Genomic DNA, 21,475 nt, shown 5'->3' on the forward strand with positions numbered 1-21,475 from the left:
AGAAAGAAAGAAAGAAAGAAAGAAAGAAAGAAAGAAAGAAAGAAAGAAAGAAAGAAAGAAATGCCTACTTACATACCATAGGTTTTTTTATGAGACATTCATAATTAATACATTTCTCACCTTGGGAGGTATAGCTTATTTATAAAGAACCATCTTTCCTGCCTTGTTCCTTTTCTTTCTTTATTTCTTTTTTCTGTGATAGAGCTTCTCTACATAGGTTGGGCCATCCTAGAACTCATTATATAGACCAGGCTGGTCTCGAACTCACAGAGACTACCTGCCTCTGCACCAGAATGCTGGGTTTAACGGTATGTGCCACCACACCCAGCCTTTGTTTTTGTTTTTATTTTGTTTTGTTTTTGCTTGTTTGGTTGGTTTTGGTTTGGGTTTTTTTCTTGAGACAAATTCTTAATACGATCAACGTTTTTGTTTTTGTTTTTTCTGCCAGTTGAAGAATTAAGAAGCAGGAGTTTCCGTAGGTCTGGAGCTAAGACCCAGGGCTTCGTGAATGCTAAGCAAACATTCCACCAAGTGGGCTTCCATTCAGCCCAGAAACAGAACTGTTAAAAAGAAAAAAAAAAAATTCTCTCCCAGTCTGTGGATTAATCTTGTCTCTCTTCAGAGCAGGTTTTAATGAATGTAGTGTTGTTATTTGTTGTATTCATTTTATAATGTCAGAGGGTGGTTTAGCCATAGACCATCTGCAGACTCTGTGACTATTGAAACCTTTTTGGTGATAGATAGATAGATAGATAGATAGATAGATAGATAGATAGATAGATAGATAGATAGATAAATTATATGACATCAAATAGATTCCCATTATAAATACACTTTTTGGTTAGCATAGATTTAAATTTTTTTCTCCCTGTGCAGTTATTACACAAGTGTCAGCAAACCGTTATCTCCACTTGATTGTTAGCTCCTAGGAACTACGTGACTGAGGCGGCCAGGTGCTGATGGGTGTTGCCGATCAACTGTCTGGTGCTCACCCTCACCCAGAGCCTTAATATTTCCCAGAGGCGCTGAAGTTGCACCTTCCTGTGAGCCACACCCATCTACCAAATGGGTGGTTTACTGGCCCCGGGAGGATGAGAACTAAATGCAGGTTTTGTGCATTCTAGAAGGTGTTTATTTTCTCACTGCAGTGAGGAGTCAGAGCTTTCAACTGATGCTGGCTTCTGCGCTTGGCTGGGTGGACAGACCGCTACAGTTTTCCTTACTCTGAGGAGTTAGCATTTAAAATGTCTGTGTCCTAGTAAGAAATTGTGTGTGTGTGTGTGTGTGTGTGTGTGTGTGTGTGTGTGCGCGCGCGCGCGCGCGCAGAATACCTTCACCAACATGGTCATAGTGGCATGTGCCTGGCATCTTAGCCCTTGGGAAAATATGTCTGAAAAGGAAACAGAAAAAGACTTGGTTGGTGGTGTCACGCAACTGGTGGAGTGCTTTCCTAGCACGTGTGAGGCTGTGAGTCCGTGAGTCTGTGAGTCCGTGAGTCCGTGTCTCAGTACCACACAGACTCTGTGTGGTGACACACACCTGTGATCTCAGCAGTTGGGGGGTGAAGGCAGGAGGATCAGGAGTTTGATGGTATTCTTAGATGCATAGTGAATTGTAGGCCAGCCTGGGCAATGTGAGGTATTTTGAGGATTGGGGAAGATTGTTTTGTTTGGAAGGAAGGAAGGAAGGAAGGAAGGAAGGAAGGAAGGAAGGAAGGAAGGAAGGAAGGAAGGAAGGAAGGAAGGAAGGAAGGAAGGAAGGAAGGAAGGAAGGAAGGAAGGGAGGAGGACAGAGAATGGAGAGGAGAGGAAAGACTAGTCAAGAGTAGGATCAGCCAGTTTCCTGACAGACTTACAGAAAGCATAATTGGAACGTGTGGAAGTTGGGGGTGGTTTAGTTGTTAGGGTGCTACAGAAGCACATATGAAGACCCAGGTTTGATTCCCCACACCATATAAATGGTACCTGTCACCCCAGCCCTAGGGAGATGAAAGAAGGCTCAAAAACTCAAGGTCACCTCTGCCACACAGCATGTTAGAGGTCACTCTGGGCTACACGAGACAGTCTAGAAACAAGAACTAAGCAAACATATGGAATGTGGGGTAGAGGGTCCCGGTGGCCTTTCAGGGTCCTAGGGCTTACCATGGAGTGAGGTCTAAAGGTTTTAGTTCCCAGGTTTTCTGCTTCCTTGCCCACAGCCATTCTTTCCTACTCTGGCCACACAGAGTGTATGGCCTCTTCTGGAGCCAGGGTCAGGGGCCTAGGACCACGTCATCCCAAGGTCAGGCAACAGCCATGGTCCTGGAGGACACGAGACAAGAATGGGGGGAGAGTCCATGAGCCACAGAGGCATGTTAGGAGGCCAACAGTGGGCTCGTGGGACCAGGGCGGCAACTCTTCTCACTGCACCAGGGGCCAAGAGAGAAAAAGGGCCCGAAGGACACGGGCTTGGCACAGCAAGAGCCCAATAGAAACCAGACCCGGCATGGTAATCGGTGGCATCCATGCTTAAAGAGCAGAGCATCAAGGTTTTCTGTAATTAGAGCAGCAACCAGTTATAGCTAGATACTGAGCAACAGGAGAGGCATGCCAGACGACGCTGCCAACCTGGGAATGGAAACCAAGATGTGTGGATTTGGACAGGAGAATGAAGACTGAATAGCTAGATCCAGACCAGGGCTCTAAAGCCAAAGCTAGAAAATAGCAGCGTGTGAGGGGAAACACAGCCAGCACACAGTTAGCTTAGTGGTCAGGGCTTGCTGGGCCTCAGGAACACCTGGGCTAACTGTAGACGATAAATAGTTCTCCTCCTTTCAGGAGAGCTGAGAGAGGTGTTCTGTCTTCAGCTCACCTCACATCTTTCCCTCATTTAAACATCTTAAATAAACAATCTTTAAAATGACAAGAGTTTTTAGGGCGAATGAAATGACTCAGTGGGTAAAGGCACTTGCCACCAAGCCTGAGGACTTGACTTTGATCCCAAGGTCCCACATGGCAGGACAGAACCAGATGCCCTCTGACCTCTACATATGCGCTGTCATACACACACATGCACACACACACGCTAACATTTTTTTTTAAAGTGAGAAAGCCCCCATCACCCCTTGCAGCCTGCCTGCCTTGTCTCCTCCATGAGAGGGGGGAATTAAAATGTGTCACTGGTGGTGCCCACCTTCAATGCCAGAGCTCAGCAGGCAGGGGCAGAATATCTGTGAGTCCAAGGGTCCTGGGATGGGGGGGGAGGGTTGTAGAATGTGACCTTGGTCTCCTTCCTTATCGTAATTACTTCCTGGCTGCACTGCAGCCCTGGCACAACCCCCAATCAGCAAACCCTCTGAATACAGGGCTCGCAGCACCTTCTGCGGGCTGGAAGCGTTACACATTTCTTGGCTTTCATTTCCTTGATTTCTGCAGTCATTAAATCCATTGAGCCCTTCTATGTAGAAACATGACGTCTTTGCACATCTCCCGAAACGCGGCTTCCTGGCTTCCTCCTCGTCCTCTACCTCCTGGGCTCCTTGAGGCACCCGGAGAATAGCAATTAGCTTGGCTCAGCTCTATAAGCACGGCGCTTAAGAAGCTGCCCTGTGATAGCACATGGCATGGTCAGTCCACCTGACAAGAATGATTTATCTCTTATCCTAACCCATGTGCGCCCACATCCAGCCCCTCTCAACATACTTCTGTAAAAGGAACTTTTATTCACCTGTTTCAGTTGTCTCAGAGGATTACTGCCTCTGTCTGCTAGCCTAGGCCTAGTCCTGGAAGCTTCTAGTCTCCATACAATCTAACCTAGGCCTAGAATGTTTTCAGCCTCTGAGACTTACTGCTGAACAAGCTCACGCTTTTTTGTTCTTACTGAGCTCTGGGCTGGCTGGTTCAACTCAGCTGTTCTGGCTCAAACTCCTCTCCCAGCTGACTGATTCTATCTGGCTTTACTCTATCTGTGATATGTGTGTGAGTGTTTATTTTAGGCTTTTTTGCATTTATTACATTTATTATTTATTTTGTGTGGGAGTGTGTGCCATGGTGCACATGTGGAGGTCAGAGGACAACTTGCAGGTGTGAGTTTCCTCCTTCCGTCATGTGGGACCCAGAAATCCCACTCTGGCCCTCAGAGCTCGCAGCAGGTACCATTACCCCGTGAACAGGCTTGATTTCTCTGTGTCATGGTTCCTAAGACTGTTTGTTTGTTTGTTTGTTTGTCTGTCTGTCTTTGGGTAAGGTCTCCTGTTGCTCAAACTTTCCCAGAACCATTATGGAACTGAGCATGTCCGTGAGTCCAGATCCCCTGCCTGCACCTCCGACAGTCAGGTTATAAATGTCTGCCTCCGAGCCCAGCTTTCTCCAGCCTTCCCTTTAACTCCTCTGGTCTGATCAGCCATGGACACAGGACACTTCCCTGTTAGGCACCAAGAAAAGAGCAGTTCCAGATATCTGTCCCTCACCATCTCTGCCCTGGGACTGTGACGGTTTCTTCCTAAACCTTTGTTTAAAGCTTAACTTACTGTGACAAGCCACCCACTTGAAATATAAAATTATCCGAGTGATCCCAGGTGGATACGCCTGCGAACCCACTGTCACAATCAAATACAGAGCACCAGGGCGGGAGAGATGGCTCAGTGGCTGTTCTTCCACTTCCAGAGGATCCAGGTTCGATTCCCAGCACCCACAGGGAGGCTCACAGCTGTCTGTAACTCCACTGGATCAGGTCACTTTCTTGTCTCTTCGGGCACAAGGCACACACCTGGTGCACAGCCATCCATCCAGGCAAAACACCCATAAACATAAAATAAAAATATTAAAAACAGAACAGCTCCGTCACTTCGTCACCCCAACTCGCCTCTGCACCTTTCTGCAAAAGGCATTTTACACACTCCCTTCATTTAGTCTTTCTAGGTGTGAGTATATTAGTGGCTAGCTCCAGTGTACAGATGGGGAAACTGAGGTTCACAAGCTTCCTTGACTTGGGAAAAGAAATTACAGAGCCGGATTTAAAGGAGGCCTGTGTCGTTTCAGTGTCCTCATGCAGTAGGGGTGCCTCTGCCAGGAACCTCAGGGTCAGGATCTCACTCCCCAAACTTTCTTCTCCCTGAGCCACACCCTCCCCCTTTTGCTCTCATTTTGGAAGGTGTTCTTTTGGCTTCCTAAATCAACTTCGGTCTCTGTTTTTCTCTGCTTTTGGGCTCCATTTTCCTCATTGACTCAAACATGAGCCCAAAGCTGAATTTAGAATTCCCTCATCAATATGACCATATTTGTACAGAGGTTCATTGAGCCACTAGTTATTTCTGGCATGTCTGGATGTCTTTTTTTAAAATGACTATTTTTAAAGGCTGTGTAACCAGGACCAGAGAGAGGGCAAAGAAAAATCTGTGTGTAGCTTTCCCAAAATATGACATGACAAGGATGGGAAGCGGTGGCATCAGAACCCTGAAGCTCTGGCCTCCTTTTGGACATCAGCCCCTGACCACCTCTCTGTGAGAACTACAGACATGCAAATGTACGTGGGTGGCTATTAAAGCTACTGAGAGTGAGATTGAGGGAAAGGGAGAAAAAGGGAGAAAAAGGTCAGCGATGCCAAGAACAGATCCCATGGGCTGAATAATCCAGGGCTTATTTATTTACCTAGTCTCCTGTGGTTCTCTGTGTATTCATGTATGTTTGTGTGTAGATGGATACATGTGTGCGCATGGGGAAAATTTAAGGCGTTATTCCTTACCAAAAAAAAAAGTGTGCAGAGGCAGGTGGATCGCTGTGAGATCAAGACCAGCCTAGTTTACAAAGCGAGTCCAGGACAGCCAAAGCTACACAGAGAAACCATGTCACAGGAATACCCCCCCCAAAAAAAATAAGCATATGAGTGTATATCTGTGTTGTACATGTCACGTGTGTGGATGCCTGCAGAAGCTGGAAAGGGGCAGTAGGAGTCTCTGGAGCTGGAGTTACAAGTCGTTGTTAGCCACCTGATATGGGTGCTAGGAATTCAACTTCTGTTCTCTGGAAGAGTGACAAGTTTTCCTAAGCACTGGGCCATCTTTAAAAGTTTGTTTGTTTGAAATTTGCTGTCTCGGTGGCCTGAGAGTCACTGACTGCTAAGCTGGGCAGTCAGTGAACCCCAAGAATCCTCCTGTTCTATCACTGTGAAGAGACACAGGACCAGCACACGTCTTATAAGAGGAAGCATCTGACTGGGGCTGGCTTACACTCTCAGAGGTTTAGTCCATTGTCATCATAGGGAGCCTGGTGGCAGGCAGGCAGACGTAGTGCTGGAGTTCTACATCCAGATCTGCAGGCAGCAGGAAGAGAGGGACACCAGGCCTGGCTTGGATTCTTGAAACCTCAAAGCCCACCCCTAGTGACACACTTGCTCCAACAAGGCCACACCTTTTAATCCCTCTCAAGTGGTTCCACTCCCTGATGACTAAGCATTCAGATATATGAGCCCACTGGGGCCATTCCCGTTCAAATGACCTCACCTATCTCTACCTCCCCAGTGTGAGCTTCCTTTTTGAACTGAATTCTGGGGATTGAGCTCAGGTCCTTGTGATAACAAGGCATGAGTCATCAACCCTGTGTTATTGATTTAGGTTTTGTTAATCCCACTGGACAAGAATAAGACCGCCACCACCGTTTTTTGAGCTAAATTTGAAGCAAGCTTTGTTAAATACTGGCCAGGTCCATACTCAGGATTCCCAAGGTAGAGAACGAAATTACATAAGTCAGGGACTTATAAAGGCAAAGCCCACATAGCTACATACTTCCCACCTTCATCTAATCAGGAGCAAGCATACATCCTGACGTACTTCCTGCCTACATGTAACCAAGCATATCCTGTACAACTGGAGCAACCAACCTTCTTTACAGAAGTGGAAACACACAGTTTGCTATATTAAAACAAGCCTCTTGGATAGCTGGAAATATGTGCAAGAGACACTGTAAGCAGCTCAAGTATAGAGATTTAGACATGATTGACTCATATGCAATGGAATTGTACTACTTGTGAAATTCGTGGTCAACGGCTCTAGGTAAAAGGATTCTAGTGATCATGCCTTGGCTCGGAAAAAGAGAGGAAAGGAAACACTTCGTTCCTTAAGGGTGGGAGAGCCATATAGCTGGAAGTCCACTAAGGAGACGCAGGCTTGGGGATTCCGTAGGGCACCCTGGGTCCTCCCTTTTCCAGTATTAGTCCTGCTTAGGTACCTGACCCATGCCTTCCTGGAACAAGAAGCTGCCATCTCAGGAAGCTGCTTTCATCTTCCTTCTCTATGGTCCTTTAACTCCTTCCGGTTTTTTGTTTGTTTGTTTTTGTTTTGTTTTGCTTTAGCTGCTCTTAAACAGAGTAACACAGTGGGCATCTCTGAGATGTTGGATGCTAATTTCCTTCACTATGTGACATTTGCTCTCAATGTGCGTCGCCTAACATGATGGAAACTTTTTTGTTTGTTTTGTTTTTTCATAACAAGGTTTCTCTGTGTAGCCCTGGCTGGCTTGGGACTTTGCTCTGTAGACCAGGCCCCAAACTCAGAGATCTGCCTGCCTCTGCCTCCCAAGTACTGAGATTAAAGGCCTGGGCCACCACCACCACCCAGCTTTTATTTTTTTTACATTTAGTTCTTGATATTCTGTGTGTGTGTGTGTGTGAGAGAGAGAGAGAGAGAGAGAGAGAGTTTGCGTGTGTGCAGATGTACCACTACACATAGGTGAGGGATAAGGTCTACCATTTGGGTTCTTGGGATGGAACTCAGGTCATCAGGTTAGGCAGCAAGCACCTTTATTGGCTGAGCCATCTCACCAGCCCTCATGTTGTATACTTTAAGTAAACGCAGAAAATAGCTAGAGAGATGGCTCAGCAGCTCAGAGCACTGGCTGCTCTTCTAGAAGACCACAGCACCCACATGAGTGCTTACAATCATCTGTAACTCCACATTGAGGGGATGCCTCTTCTGGCTCTCTCAGACATTAGACACACACTGGTACACAGACATGCATGCAGGGAAAACAAGCATACCTTATGGGTGCTGGGAATCAAGCCTGGATCCTATGAAAGATCAGCCAGTCTCTTCATTGCTAAACCATCTCTCCAGCCCCTAAAATCAGTTTTTATAAAGGAAATCTATATTTCCTTTATTTATTTGTTTATTTAAAGTGGGATTTCTCTGTATAATTCTGGCTGCCCTGAAACTCACTGCATAGACCAGGTTGGCCTTGAACTCAGAGATCCACCTGCTTCTCCCTCCTGAGGGCGAGGATCCCAGGCGTGCACCACCACCACCCAGCTTATTTTTCTTTTAAAAATAGAGTCTTGTTCTGTAGCTCAAATTGGCCTCACTGCCAATCCTTGTGCCCTCAGTCTCCCAAATACTGGGATTGCTGGCATGTACTATCATGCTTCATTAAAACTGATTGAATGTTGGTGTTTACAGATTCTCACACTGTAGCCCGGGCTTAAGTCAATTCTCAAAGCCCAAATTCACAGTGATCCTCCCTCCTTGTTGTATCAAGTGCTGGGATTACAGGCGTGAGCCACCAGGTTCAGCTTTGAACAAGACACAGGCCAAACTTCTCCCTTATTCCTGACTTCTTCGGTCTCCATTTCCTAAAGCAGGAGTCTCATAGAAACATCCAGTGGATGGCCTGGCATTGCCGGGTAACCTACAAGCTCTCCTCCCCTAGCCTTGCTGTGTCCATTGCAAGCTCCAGGCCCAGGCTCCTGTGGCGTGAGTTGTGTGTGGACCTACGGTGTGGGCGCAAGGGCAGCTGAGAAGTCGCACCTGAATAGCAAAGGGCCAGCCTTCTGCATCTCTGGGCAGAATGTTCTTTCTGGTTGAAATTTAGTCAATTACAGACTTGGTTGTTGGCTGTGAGAAAAAACAGGCCTGGGATACTTTCCCATGAGGAGGACGTTTGCAAACACTCGATGGTCTTTGTCCTCATTTGAGATTTTGGGAAAACAGGCACGGTGAGAGCTACATCTGAGCTAGGACCTTACAGGGCCTGGGAATCTGGGGACAGGAAGGGTTTGGCTAGGGCCCTGGGAGACCATCCAGAGGTGTTCTAACCACAGGGAGCCCTAAAGGCAGATACACATGTGTGCACACAGGTACACACAAACACACACACACACAAGCTTAGAGTGACTTTAAACATTTCTGTAGACACTCTCCATTCCCTAGGCCAAGCAGAATGATCTTCCCCCATCCTCAATACCTTGGAGGTTGTACACGAGGCCAGTGTCTCCTGCCCTGGACAGTGGGAGTGAGAACATGGTTCATCTCTTGTTCCTACTGAAGATGCTACTTCCCTTTACAACATACTTAAGCATGCAGGATGAGCTGGGCCTGGAGGTACCCGCCTTTAGTCCCAGCACTCGGGAGGCAGAGGTAGGCAGGTCTCTGAACTTGAGGCCAGCCTGATGTCCGGAGTAAATTCCAGGAAAGCAGGGCTTCACAGAGAAAACCCTGTCTCAAACAACCAAAAACAAAAGACAGAAAAGCAGGATAAATCATGTGACGAAGGGGATGAGCAGTGGTTTTTCCAGGCTCTGTCCATCTGGCTCATCGACTTCAAATCAAATAAAGCTTTATACAAACTGGCTTCTGTCTGGGTGTGGTGGCGCGTGACTTGACCCTAGCACTACGGAGGCACAGAGAGGTGAATCTCTGAGTTCAAGGCCAACTTGGTCTACACAGTCAGTGCCAGGCCAATCAGGGCTACAGTGTAAAACCCTGCCTCAAAATGCAAAGTCAACATCAACTACCATGGCTGAAGAGATCGGAGCCATGAGGGTGAACTCACTATTGTGCAGCTAAGTCGCTGTGGTGCCAAGATGCCTTTTCAATATTTATGGCCATAACCATATAGACAAATGCTGGTCATGGCCTTTAGAGAAGCCACTCTTTGTTCGTGTGTGCACGTGCACACACATGGCCGGAAGTCAGAGGACAACTTGTGGCAGCTCCTTCCTTCCGCCATGTGGCTCCCAGATAGAGAACTCAGGTCATCAGGCTTGACAGCAAGAGTCCTAGCTGCTGAGCCATCTCACCAGCCTGTTTATTCTTACTCTTATTATTATTGTTAAATTAAAAACAAATTGGACATCTGGGAAAATCTAGAGTGGACATGACCAGAGCCGTGTGAGGAGAGAGGAGAGGGAAGGGGGGAGGGCCCAGAGGGGAACCCGGTACAGTAGCCAGGAGGCCGAAAGGTACAAAGAGGGTGATTAACCAATGCGATTGGACTATATAGGGAAGAGCAGCCCAGCTGCCTGGCCTGGAGAGTTCGGGTAGGGGGTGGGGTGTGCCAGCCAGGAGGACCCTGGGACCAGTAGGGACTCGAGGGAGGCAGGGAGAACCTGGCCCCTGAGTTGTCCCAGGTCTGACATAGCATAAAATAACCTGTGGGGTTGTGAAGAAAGCCGAGTCTCTTCTCAATAAGATTTGGTTTTAGTGGAAAAAAAAATCACCTTTCATCCTATTGATGATGAATCCACCAACAGTGGTCTACTGGGCCCTTCTGTTAAATGGACCCAAGAGGGAGATGTGTGTGTGTGTGTGTGTACTCGACAATGCTGTCTTTTCAGAGGACTTGGGACAAGCCGTTCGTTCCTCATCACTTGGCCGTGGGCCAGCACCCCTTGTGTTTGGGGCTGGGCTTCTGGAAATAGGTTTTCTGTTCTGAGTGCTTATAAAGCTGCTTTGGAGAGCGGTGTGGGGTGTGAGCTACTTCAGACTTTTCCTGCATCCCCAGGCCAGAACAGTTTACTCTTTCATGCCTTCAAAGATGCCTCTGTGAGACAGGCATGAGGATAAATATCTGTTATCCCAGTGACTTAGGAGATGATGAATTATAGGCCAGCCTGGGCAGCATAGCAAGACCCTGAAAGACCTTGTTTCTGAAAAATAAATAAATAAATAAATAAATAAATAAATAAATAAATAAATAAATAAATAAAGTCTTTTTAAAATGCCCGAATTAGGTCTTATCTTTACAGATTCAATGTCTGATTCCTTCCTTTGAATAACCCATGGCCAGTGTTGTAGCTTTTTAATCATAATAAACTGTCCTCTCCCCAAACTCTACTAGTTTAATCAGTAATCAGGGGACTAGAGAGATATCTCAGTGGTTAAGAGCACTGACTGCTCTTCCAAAGGACCCAAGTTCAATTCCCATCACCCACATGGCAGCACACAACCATCTGTAACTACAGTTTCGGTGGATCTATCGCCCTCTTCTGGCTTCTGTGAGTAGTACACATGTGATGCACACACACACATAGGCAATTTAAAGCTGGGCCCTGGTGTCTAGTGATGATGTAATCTCAGGGGCCCTGGGGAGTTTAAGGTCATTCTTGCTGAGTTTAAGACCAGCCTGGGGCATATAGGACCCTGGGGAGGGTGCAGAGTCAGGTGGCTTTCTGAGTTCAAGGCCAACCTGGCTACGTTGTTCTAGCCAGGGCTACATAGAGAGACCCTACCCTGTCTTAAAAAAAAAAAAAAAGACAAAAAGAAGGGGTTGGGAAGATGTCTATCGGCAATCTCTCTATCATGGCCGGTCAATAGATGCTGATACAGGCAGACTTAACCTTTTCATTCCTGAGGCCCAGATCTCACCCAGGGACAGCTGATTTTAGAGAAAAGTTTTGTCATCCCATCTTGCGTGTCGTGTTTTAAAGTCCAGTAGCTGAAAACCTGCTGTTCATTCAGCGTGATGCGTGAGACCCTGCATACAGAGGCCTCTGAACTATGGCTTTCAAGACAGGTAGCTGACCTTCAGTGAAGTCGCGGAGTGAAGGAGCTGGGGCCAGGCAGGACCTGGAATGATGGCATGGCAGCGAGCATCCCTGGGCTCTGCTCCTGGCCTTTCATGTGGAGATGGTGTCATTGTTGCTTTCCTACAGCAACACACAGGCCTAGCTGGCCCGTGAGCTTCGGGACGTTCTCCTGTCTCTCTCCTTATAGGAGCACTGGAAGGACACAGGCTTACGACACTCACCCAGCTTTTATGTGGGTTCTGGGGATTGAACTCATGTCCTCACATTTGCCCACTGAACTATCTCCCCAGCTCTTTCCATCTTGTTTTTTGTTTGTTTGTTTGTTTTTGAGGCACAATCTCTCCCTGAATTTGAAGCTCTATGTTTGGCTAGTCTAGCTGTCCAGCAAGTCTTGAGGAATCTTCCTGTCCCCAGCCCCCAGTGCTGGGGTTAGTTAGCTATGTGTGGCCCTGACCCATTTCCTAATTTTATTTATTCAATATTTTTACATTTTATTTTTAGTGTGTGCATATGCGTGTGTGCGTTGTGTATAGCTGTGCATGTGTGTGTTTGAGACAGAGTCCTATATATCCCAGACTGGCTTTGGACTCCTTAGGTCACTGAGAAAGACCTTGAGTTTCTGATCCTTTTAGTGCTGGGATAACAGGTTTACGTGGTGCTGGAGATCAAGAGCCTTGTGTGCTGTTCTGATTACTGTTTATGGTTGGCTTGATACAACTTTTTTTTCTTTTCTGAGACAGGGTTTCTTTGTGTAGCCTTGATTGTCCTGATTCACTTTGTAGACCAGGCTGGCCTTGAGCTCACAGAGATTCACCTGCCTCTGCCTTCCAGAGTGCTGGGATCACAGGCATGGGCTACCGTGCCCAGCTGGCTTGATACAACTTTGAGTCACCTATTTTCTTGATCAGGTTTGTCTGTGGGTGTGTCTGTGGGTCACTGTCTTGAGTCATAGATATTTGGGAGGGCCCAGCCCACTGTGGACCTGAGCTGTATAAGAAAGTTGGCTAAACTTGGAAGACAGAGGCAGGTAACACTGAGACTAGGCAAGCCTAGTCTCCATAGAGTTCCAGGTCAGCCGGAGCTGCATAGTGAGACCCTGTCTCGGGGTGAAGACAGGGAGCCAGGGAGATGGAGACGGAGGAGCTAGCTGAGCATGGGTTAGAGCATGCTGGGCAGTAGTGTTCTTCCATGGTTTCTGCCTCGGTTCCTGCCTCCAGGTTTCTGCTCTGACTTCCCTCAGTGACGCCTTATGAGCTGGGAGTCTGAGCTGAGCACGTTGCATTTGGTCACGGCCTGAATCACAGCACAGAAAGCAAACTAGGCCCTGCGTGCTAGCCAGCACATTCCCAACTGAGCTACAGCTCCGGGGCGTGCCCCTCCACCTTCGAGACAGGGTCTCACTATACAGCTTAGACTCAAACTCACACCCCCTCCCACCGATTCATTTTCACAAATGTTGGAATTACTGGCATGTATTACCATACCTGATTTTTTATTGTTATTCTAAGTGGTACCCTTAAAACTGTCAGTTTCCTGGAAATCTTTAAATGTTGTTTTCTAGTGTATAGAAGTATACTTGTTTTGTTTTTTATATTTCATAGATCCTCAGTGCCTATGGTTAAGCTCTGTATTTTAGTTAAAATGATCTGAATGGACACTGTTCAGGGGTGGCTATGATTCCCAAGCGACAATAGTTATTAATTCTCTTCCAGTCTCCATGTTGTGTTCCCCTTCAGGTTTTCCACATTGACTCCATGTCTTCAGCTTTAACGAAGTTTCTCCTCTTTCCCTCCAGATGAGACTGAGGCCCATATTGACTATGAAGAAAACTTTCCTGATGACAGATCCGCGTCATTCAGGGAACTCATGGAAGACTCCCAGGCAGAGGGAGAAGAGGAAAAGGCTCAAGAGGACGCCTCTGAGGAGACACCAAAACAAGGTCGCCTGGTCTTCCCTTCTGTGTCTAAAGAAAATATAGCCCAGGAAAAAGCCTTTGTGCCAACCACAGACTTGCCTGGCACCAGGAGCAGTGTCCATACGGACTGGCCAGGATCCCGCCTAAACCGGAAGTACTCGCTCTGGTTTCCGGCTGAGACTTTCCGCAAGCCAGAGCTGGAAAAGGAAGTGGGGGATGAGACCAAACAGCCACTTCTTGCCAGAGACGATCACAGTGAAGGGGAACTGGTCCCAGGGGAGTCTGAAACCAGGCTGGTCCATGCCACCACCGACAGCCCCTCAGAGCCATTTGTGGACAGGAACGACAGCAAGGCAGAGGACCCAGGGGTGAGCAGCAGTGGCGACTCCTGGCTAGACGGCTACCCTGTGACAGATGGGGCTTGGAGGAAGGTAGAGACGGGGCGCGAAGATGATGAGGACAAAGAGGATGGGCCAGTCGGACTGGATGAAGGTGTTCTCATGACTCCAGATCAGCCCACTGGGAAAGTCAAGGAGCGCAAGACTGCCACCGCCTCGCCAAGCGACCTCGTGATACACAGTTCGATCGGCCCTTCGAGAATGCTGGATGTGGAGGCTCTGGTTCCGGGGCCCATGAACGTGTCTGAGACTGAGAGTCCCCATACTAGGGATAGTGATTTGACTAAGTATCATTCAACTGGGCCTCAGAGAGCCCCCACGCAACAGTCACCCACGGCCACCTTACCCTACAAACTCACCACCTCCACCCGAGAGACGGCACCAACAACTCCGCAGCCGACGCTTAAACGCACCCCCCCGGCTGAGGTGGAGACCAGCCAGCCGCCATCAGAGGCCACAGCTCCTGAGGTTCAGGACAGCTTCCCGTACCTGCTATCTGAGGACTTCTTGGGACAGGAGGGCCCTGGGCCTGGTGCAAACAAGGAGAAGCAGCTTCCAACCTTGGCACCATGCGCTGGAGATGAGTGTCCCAGCCTCAGGAAAGGCCCGGTGATCGCCATCGTCGTCACCGTCCTGTGCGGTCTGCTGCTCCTGGCTGTTGTGGGGGCAGTGTGGGGCTACCGCAGGTGCCAGCACAAGAGCTCCGTCTACAAGCTGAACATTGGACAGCGGCAGACTCAACACTACCACCAGCAGATTGAGATGGAGAAGGTCTAGCCTCCGTCAGCATGGGCTCTCACGGGGCCACTTGGAAGATTAACTGTGACCGATCACACTGAGGAGTCTCAGGGTCGGAGGTGGAAAGGGTTCACCCCCTAGAGTTCATGTCTTTCTTCTATATGCTGAGAAGCATCTCTGGGAGGCACCTGGAGGGCAGAGAGGGGTTGGTGACGTCATCACGTATGACAAGGTCTCCTCAGCCAGCTGCCCTGGAGTTCATTGCCCAAATCCCAGACCCCTGCTTTGTCCCTATTCCAGTATCAGGTTAGGGTGTTGCTGTTTTAAAGTCCCATTTTGTTTCATCGAACTGTTGTCTTTTCATCTTTAGAGGGAGAATCACAGACTCCACACCCGAGATATTTGAAGTCGTTTTGGTAAGCTGTGTGTTTGAGGACCATGTTGTTGGGAAACAGTTGTGGAATGGGACAGGAGAGAATAATGGTTGTTTCCTTTTAGTATGTCGCTGGAGAAAAATGAATCAAGAGCCAGAACATAGTTTACCAACTTTGGAGTTTCTCTTTTTGTTTGTTAAAATTGGAGAGAACTTAAAGCTGACATTTTTACCTTAGGGTATGAGGAGTGAACAGGCACTCGCTCACCTCTAGTCCTGCAGTGTGGGCTAGCCCGTTGTTTTATTTGAAGAACAAGGTGAATTCTGTGCCGGTGAGGACAGCATTAGGTGTCCCTGCCTGGCCTGCGCCCACAGGTGCCTTGGGTTGGCTACCAGAGCTGGCAGAGAGACACACCTCTTGGTTTCCTGTCTCAGGGTTAACCTTACCCTATGTAAGGTTAATACTGGAATACCTCTGTATTCCAGTAGGAAGGAAGGATATGGAAGGGGGAAAGAAGCCCAAAGACTGCTAGGTCAAATATGTACCTGCTTGATGCATCGGACAAGGAATGATAGTGGACATGGAGTGCCCTGGGCTGGCCTGCCCAGCCGTTTCCTCTCACAGGGACCACCCAGTGGTGTCTCAATGGGTGTTGTTTCTAGAAGGGTGGTCCTCAGACCAGCCGCACATCACCTGGGGAGCTGCTGAAGAGATAAATTCTTTAGTCTCACCCAGACTCAGGAAGCCAAACCCCTGGGGCTGGGCCAGCTCTGAACTCCAAACCTTCAGGCGGTTCTGATGCACATTCACGGTGAGGGCCTTTGGTCTCTATCATCTGTGGTGAGCTTGGAACCCAGGAAGTCCTGGCGCCAGGGAGGTGAACGCTGTGCCCTGCCTTGCTTAACCCAGGCTTCTGGAAGCAGCTTGTGAAGTGTCGCCTCCGGCTATCTCCAGGGTGTTAGCTCAGAAGCAAGCACACCGCTGTTTTTCCATCTGGATTGCCCTCTTGAAGGTTTAAAAGTGATGGAGGCCGTACATTTCTTTCCGAGGTGCCATGGGAGTGTCTGTAGGGTTGTGGCTTGGTGGCAGAGCGACTGTCTAGCAGGTGCCAGGTCCCGAGTTCAATCTCTGACACCACAAAAACAAACAAACAAAAAAATTGGAGATGGTGTTTTGCCAAAGGAAGACAAAAGATCACATGATGTATTTTCTGTGCTGTCCTGTGTTTGATGCAAGCTTTGGGCAAGCAACGGGTTCAGTAGCTACAAAGCAGTGTAACACAATATGAAATCCCAATGACCAAATGGTCAAATGAGGGCCTGAGGAAACCAGCTAGGACACCTCTGCTCTGGAGGAACCGGGAGAAGATGCTTTCTGTATGTAGCCAAAGAAGAACTCGAAGGAGTAAACACAGAGACTGTATATTTTTAAATTAGATTCTAATCTCTGAGATATCGTTTCTATTTTTATGACTAGTTATGTAAGATAACCTTGGTCCCCACATGGGGATTCTGGCAGTAACAACCGTTAACGCAGAACACTGAATTCATACCCACACAGAAGTAGGCGGTATTAATATAAATGTATTGATAAGTTTATTGTAAATTATTAACACGTGTCAGTGCGCTCTTTTGTAGACGTGGGCTGTAATCTCAGTGCACTAGCTTGTAATTTTACCCATTTGCTGTCATCTAAATGAATACGAATAAACACACGAGGTTGCACATCGGAAGGGCATGGGTAGCCAGCTCACTAGGACCCCAGCTGCCACTGCAAACGCCTTAAGAATGGTAAATGCTTATGATAATGGAAAGGGAGAAGGGTTTTGTTAATATAAAGCTTCAGATATATTTAAAATAAACAGTTATTCCCCCAAACACTCGATAAATGTATTTAATTTGTACCATTGAAAAAAATTTTTATGTGTGACTATGGTGTGTGTGTGTGTGTGTGCATGTCCACCTGTCCAGCTGTGTGTGTGTGGATCAGAGGGCCATCTTGGTGTTGATCCTCGCCTTCCACACTGTTTGAGGCGGAGCGTCCTGTTGTTCTTCCCTGCATGCCCCAGGCTAGCTCGCCTGTCTCTGACTGACGCACATCTCTCAGTAGGAGCACTGGGACTAATGTGGCTTCCGGGGATGAAGCCCAGGTCTCACGCTCACACTTAGCGCCTCACCCACTGAGCCCCCTCCCTGCCCCTCCACGATAATTTCTTTTTTAAGCATTCAATAGTGATCTTAAAAGCAACGCCTCAGAGCTTGCTGTATATACCATGGTTCTCTCTAGCCCTGACCTCAGCCACGTCACTTCCTGCTGCAGGATTTGGGAGATGGGTGCAGAGCTCTTTCCCTGCCTTTCTTCTCTCCTCCCTTCACCTCCCTCATGCCAAGCATGGAGGAACTTGGAGAACATGCTAGAAGTGTAAAATACGGGCCTTCTCTAGATCTGCTGAGCTAGAACCTGCACTGAGCGAGGTGCCTGGTGATGAGTGTGCGTGGCAAGGACAGAGAGACCACAGTGACCCTCCTCTCAACAGCTGGACCCTCAGTGGTGATGAGTGTACGTGGTGCGAGAGACCACAACCAGTGACCCCTCCTCTCAGCAGTTAGACTCTCAGAGGAATAATTGAAGAGGGTTGGACGGAGGTCGGCAAAGGTGTGGGCTGAGAGAAAAAGCGAAGGCTGGTAGGGAGCTGGCGGGGAAGTCAGTGACCACGTTAGCAACTGGCTGGGATGATATGTACAAACAGAGGCCGTTAGCACCAGCGTCATCTCCTTTAGAAATATCCCCTTGGACTCTGTGACCCTCAAGCCACAGGTGAATATATCTTCATCCACTCTGAGCGGCAACTGCTAGAAACAAGTACCTCGTGCACACTCAGGCAGAGAGAGACTTACCTTCCCCCCTGCTGGACCAGTCGCCATGGCGATCAAACAGGCTCACCTCCCCGCCTGAATTGGATGCTGTCTTGTGTGCCAGGACTCCCATGAGATCCAGCCACCCCTTGTCAAACTGAGAACATACCCTTGCTCCATGCCTCCTGTTATCCATGCACACCTCCTCTGGGGAGCACCTGCCCGCATGCTTCAGGGATCCAGATGTAGAGGACTTTGACACTCAAACACTCCCAGGACACAAAGCAAATCCAAACAAATACAAGAACTGTAATAACAGTAACCATTTCTTACAACTTGTCAGATCATAGGGGAATAAAACTAGAAAACAATAGCAAAAGAAAGTGGAAACGATAGTGAAAACTCGAGTTTTCGTTACAGCAAAGAAGAAAGTTTACAACTAGGAATGCTTCCGTTTAAAAAATCAGGGCTGGGGCTGGAGAAACAGTGGACAGTGGTTAAGGACACTTGTTCTTGAAGAGTCAGGTTCGATTCCCAGCACCGAATGGCGGCTCACAGCTCTCTGTAACTCCCTTCCAAGGAATGGGATGCCGTCTTCTGACCTCCATGAGCAACAGACAGTACATGGCTCACAGACATACCTGCATGCGGTACACACACCCATAAAGTAAATAAACCATTTAAAAAAAACAAACAAACAACCTCTTTTATCAGGGCTAGAGAAAGAGCTTAGTGGTTAAGAGCATTAGCTGCTCTTTCAGAGGACATAGGTACAGTTCCCAGTATCCAGGACAGCTCACAATCACCTGTAACTCCACACACCCACACACACACACACACCCACACACACACACACACATAAATAAAAGCAAAAGAATATTTTCTTTCAAAAATCAAAGAAGTCCCAAATAAATAACTTAGTGAACGCACCTCAATATTTTTTCATGAATGAGACCAACTCTAAATCAGTAGCTGAACATAATAAAGATCAGGGCAGAAGCCAGCGAGACTGAGACCGAAGGAGCAATACAAAGAGCCAAAGAGTTGGTTATTTCCAAACATAAAGGAGTTCCGCAAATCCTAAGCAAAAGCAGTCAGAGGAGAGAGGAATCCACATTAATAAAGGTAAGAGGTGGAAAGGGGAAGGCCACAGTAAAGTCAGCCAGACACGGGGATTGTCATGGGACACTTTGAGGAACCACGTATCCTGAACGGCTAGGACGACAGACATACACGGCTATCTGACTGTCTTTGACCTGATAAAACTTTTTTTTTAATGATGTATGTGTGTGCTGGCTAGTTTTATGTCAAATTAATACAAGCTAGGGTCATCATAGAGGAGAGAGCTCCAATTGAGAAAGTGTCTCTATAATTGGGCTGTAGGCAAGCCCGTACAGCATTTTCTTAATTAGAGACTGAGAGGGCAGGACCACTCTACTGTGGATGGTGCCATCCCTGGGCAGAAGGTCCTGGGTTCTGTAAGAAAGCAGGCCGAGCACGCCATGGTAGCAAGACAGGAAGCAGTATTCTGCTCTAGCCTTTGTATCAACTGCCTCCAGGCTCCTGCCCTGTTTGAGTTCCTGTCCTGAACGTACATGGCCAACCAAAGTTCAATAGAAATGATATGAACAATACATGTCTATATTGAGCAAGAAGGGCAAAGGGGTAAGAAAATGTCTCCCGGTAAAGAAAACCCAGGACCAGACAGATTCACCACTGAATTCTATCAGCTTTTTAAAAAGAGACTAAGATGGCCAGGTGTGGTGGCGCACACCTTTAATCCCAGCACTCAGGAGGCAGAGGCAGGGGGATCTCTGTGAACTCAGAGTCAGCCTGGTCTACAGAGCAAGTTTCAGGACAGCCAAAGCTACACAGAGAAAACCTGGAGAGAGAGAGAGAGAGAGACTAAATAAATGTTCCTTAAACTGTTGCATGACATAGAAACTGAAGGAACACTGCCAAACTCTCTCTGTGAGACCAGTAATATGATGATAACAATAAATTATCAGCAAAATATTTGCAAACTGAATTCAACAACCCATTTAAAAAAGTATTACCATTTCCAATTCTGACTCATCCTAAGGCTGCTAGGATGACACCGACCACACAGATGAATAACTAAAACACAAGCAGATGCTCCGCACAGACCAGGGAAGAGCTTAGAATTCCTGGGAGCCTTCCTTATTGTTGTTTGTTTGTTTGTAGGTTTGTTTGTTTTAGTTGGGTTTTTGGTTTGTTTGGTTTTGAGATAAGTAAGGTCTAGCCACCTAACCCAAGGCTAATTCAAACTGCAACCTTCCTGCTTTGGCCTTCCAGTGTGCTCCAATTATGGCCATGTACCACCATGCCAAAGGTCCCTTATTTGAGGATTGGCTAATTCCTTATTCCTTCTGCTCACTCCTTTTTATTTCTGTCCCCTCCCCATCTTTTAGTGATATGCATGAAGCGATTGCCATTGGAACTCACATCCAAAATGCTCTGGGTCCTTGTTTGAAATAGACTGCAATTATTTTTCCTTTTGGGACCCTTTGGAAGTTTTCCCAGAGAGAGGAAGGGGCTTCTTCTGCCTCCCCCAGTGCTGGCCAGTCCAACTTGACCTCTGGGAGAAGCCAAGTTGACCTCTGGGAGAGCCAGGGGTCCTGCTGGGAGGATTCTGCTTGGAAGGTGAATGTCAGAAATCTCATGGTCTTAAGAGAACAGAGTTCATTGCAGTAGTGTCCTGGAATGACTGGGTGTGCCTGGTCCTAAGCCCAGGGGATGGAGGAGAAACAGTAGGAAATAACCAAAATAAAAAATAAAGTAGCTTAAAAAAAAAAAAAAAAAAAAAAAAAAAAAAGCTTCTTTCCCCAACTATTTTCCAAATTCTAATTTCCTCCAAGACAGAGACTGAACAAACCACCTAACTCAAGGGGTAGGCAAGGGCCAGAAATAACAGTTTGGGCAGTTGCTCACCAGCTTTGTCAGCAATGAAACTCTTCTGCATTCACTAGCCATATTCACTAATCCCTTTCCTTTGTGTGTGCAGAGATAGGTCAACGGTCAAGCACTGTGTTTTTTGACGCAGGGTCTTTCGCTGGGACCTGTGCAGGCAGGCTGGCCAACAAATCCCGCAGGAGTTCCTGTTTCTACCTACCTCCCCAGAACTGGGATTAGAACTGCACACCGCGACAGCTGTTGGCTGCCACGCACACACTGCTGGCAACTGATCTCAGGTCCTTGTGCTTGCTTGGCAAGCACTGTGCCAACTGAACCCTCTCCCCAACCCTCCCTCTGTTGTTTTTTGTCTCCAAGATACAGCCCTGCTATCTAGCCCAGGCTGGCCTAGAACTCACCATGCTGGTTTTGAACTCCTGATCCTCCTTTGCTCAGGCTCCTGTTTGCAGGCATGACCCACCACAACTTGTAAACTGAGGCACTGATATT

General features: G+C 47.6%; 1 protein-coding gene across 1 annotated transcript in view; it reads left to right on the forward strand.

The window, feature by feature from the left end:
- The window catches only part of Susd5 (sushi domain containing 5), a 37,798-nt gene extending 20,732 nt beyond the window's left edge, over positions 1-17,066 (forward strand). The window contains exon 3 of the mRNA XM_055601542.1: positions 13,568-17,066. Within this exon, the coding sequence (XP_055457517.1) occupies positions 13,568-14,862 (1,295 nt within the window). The 3' untranslated portion in view covers positions 14,863-17,066. The remainder of the gene's footprint in view (positions 1-13,567) is intronic.
- The last annotated feature ends 4,409 nt before the right edge of the window (positions 17,067-21,475 follow it).

Source organism: Psammomys obesus, unplaced genomic scaffold (genome assembly GCF_907164565.1).
Source record: "Psammomys obesus unplaced genomic scaffold, mPsaObe1.curated_primary_1811, whole genome shotgun sequence".
Taxonomy (NCBI): Eukaryota; Metazoa; Chordata; class Mammalia; order Rodentia; family Muridae; genus Psammomys; species Psammomys obesus.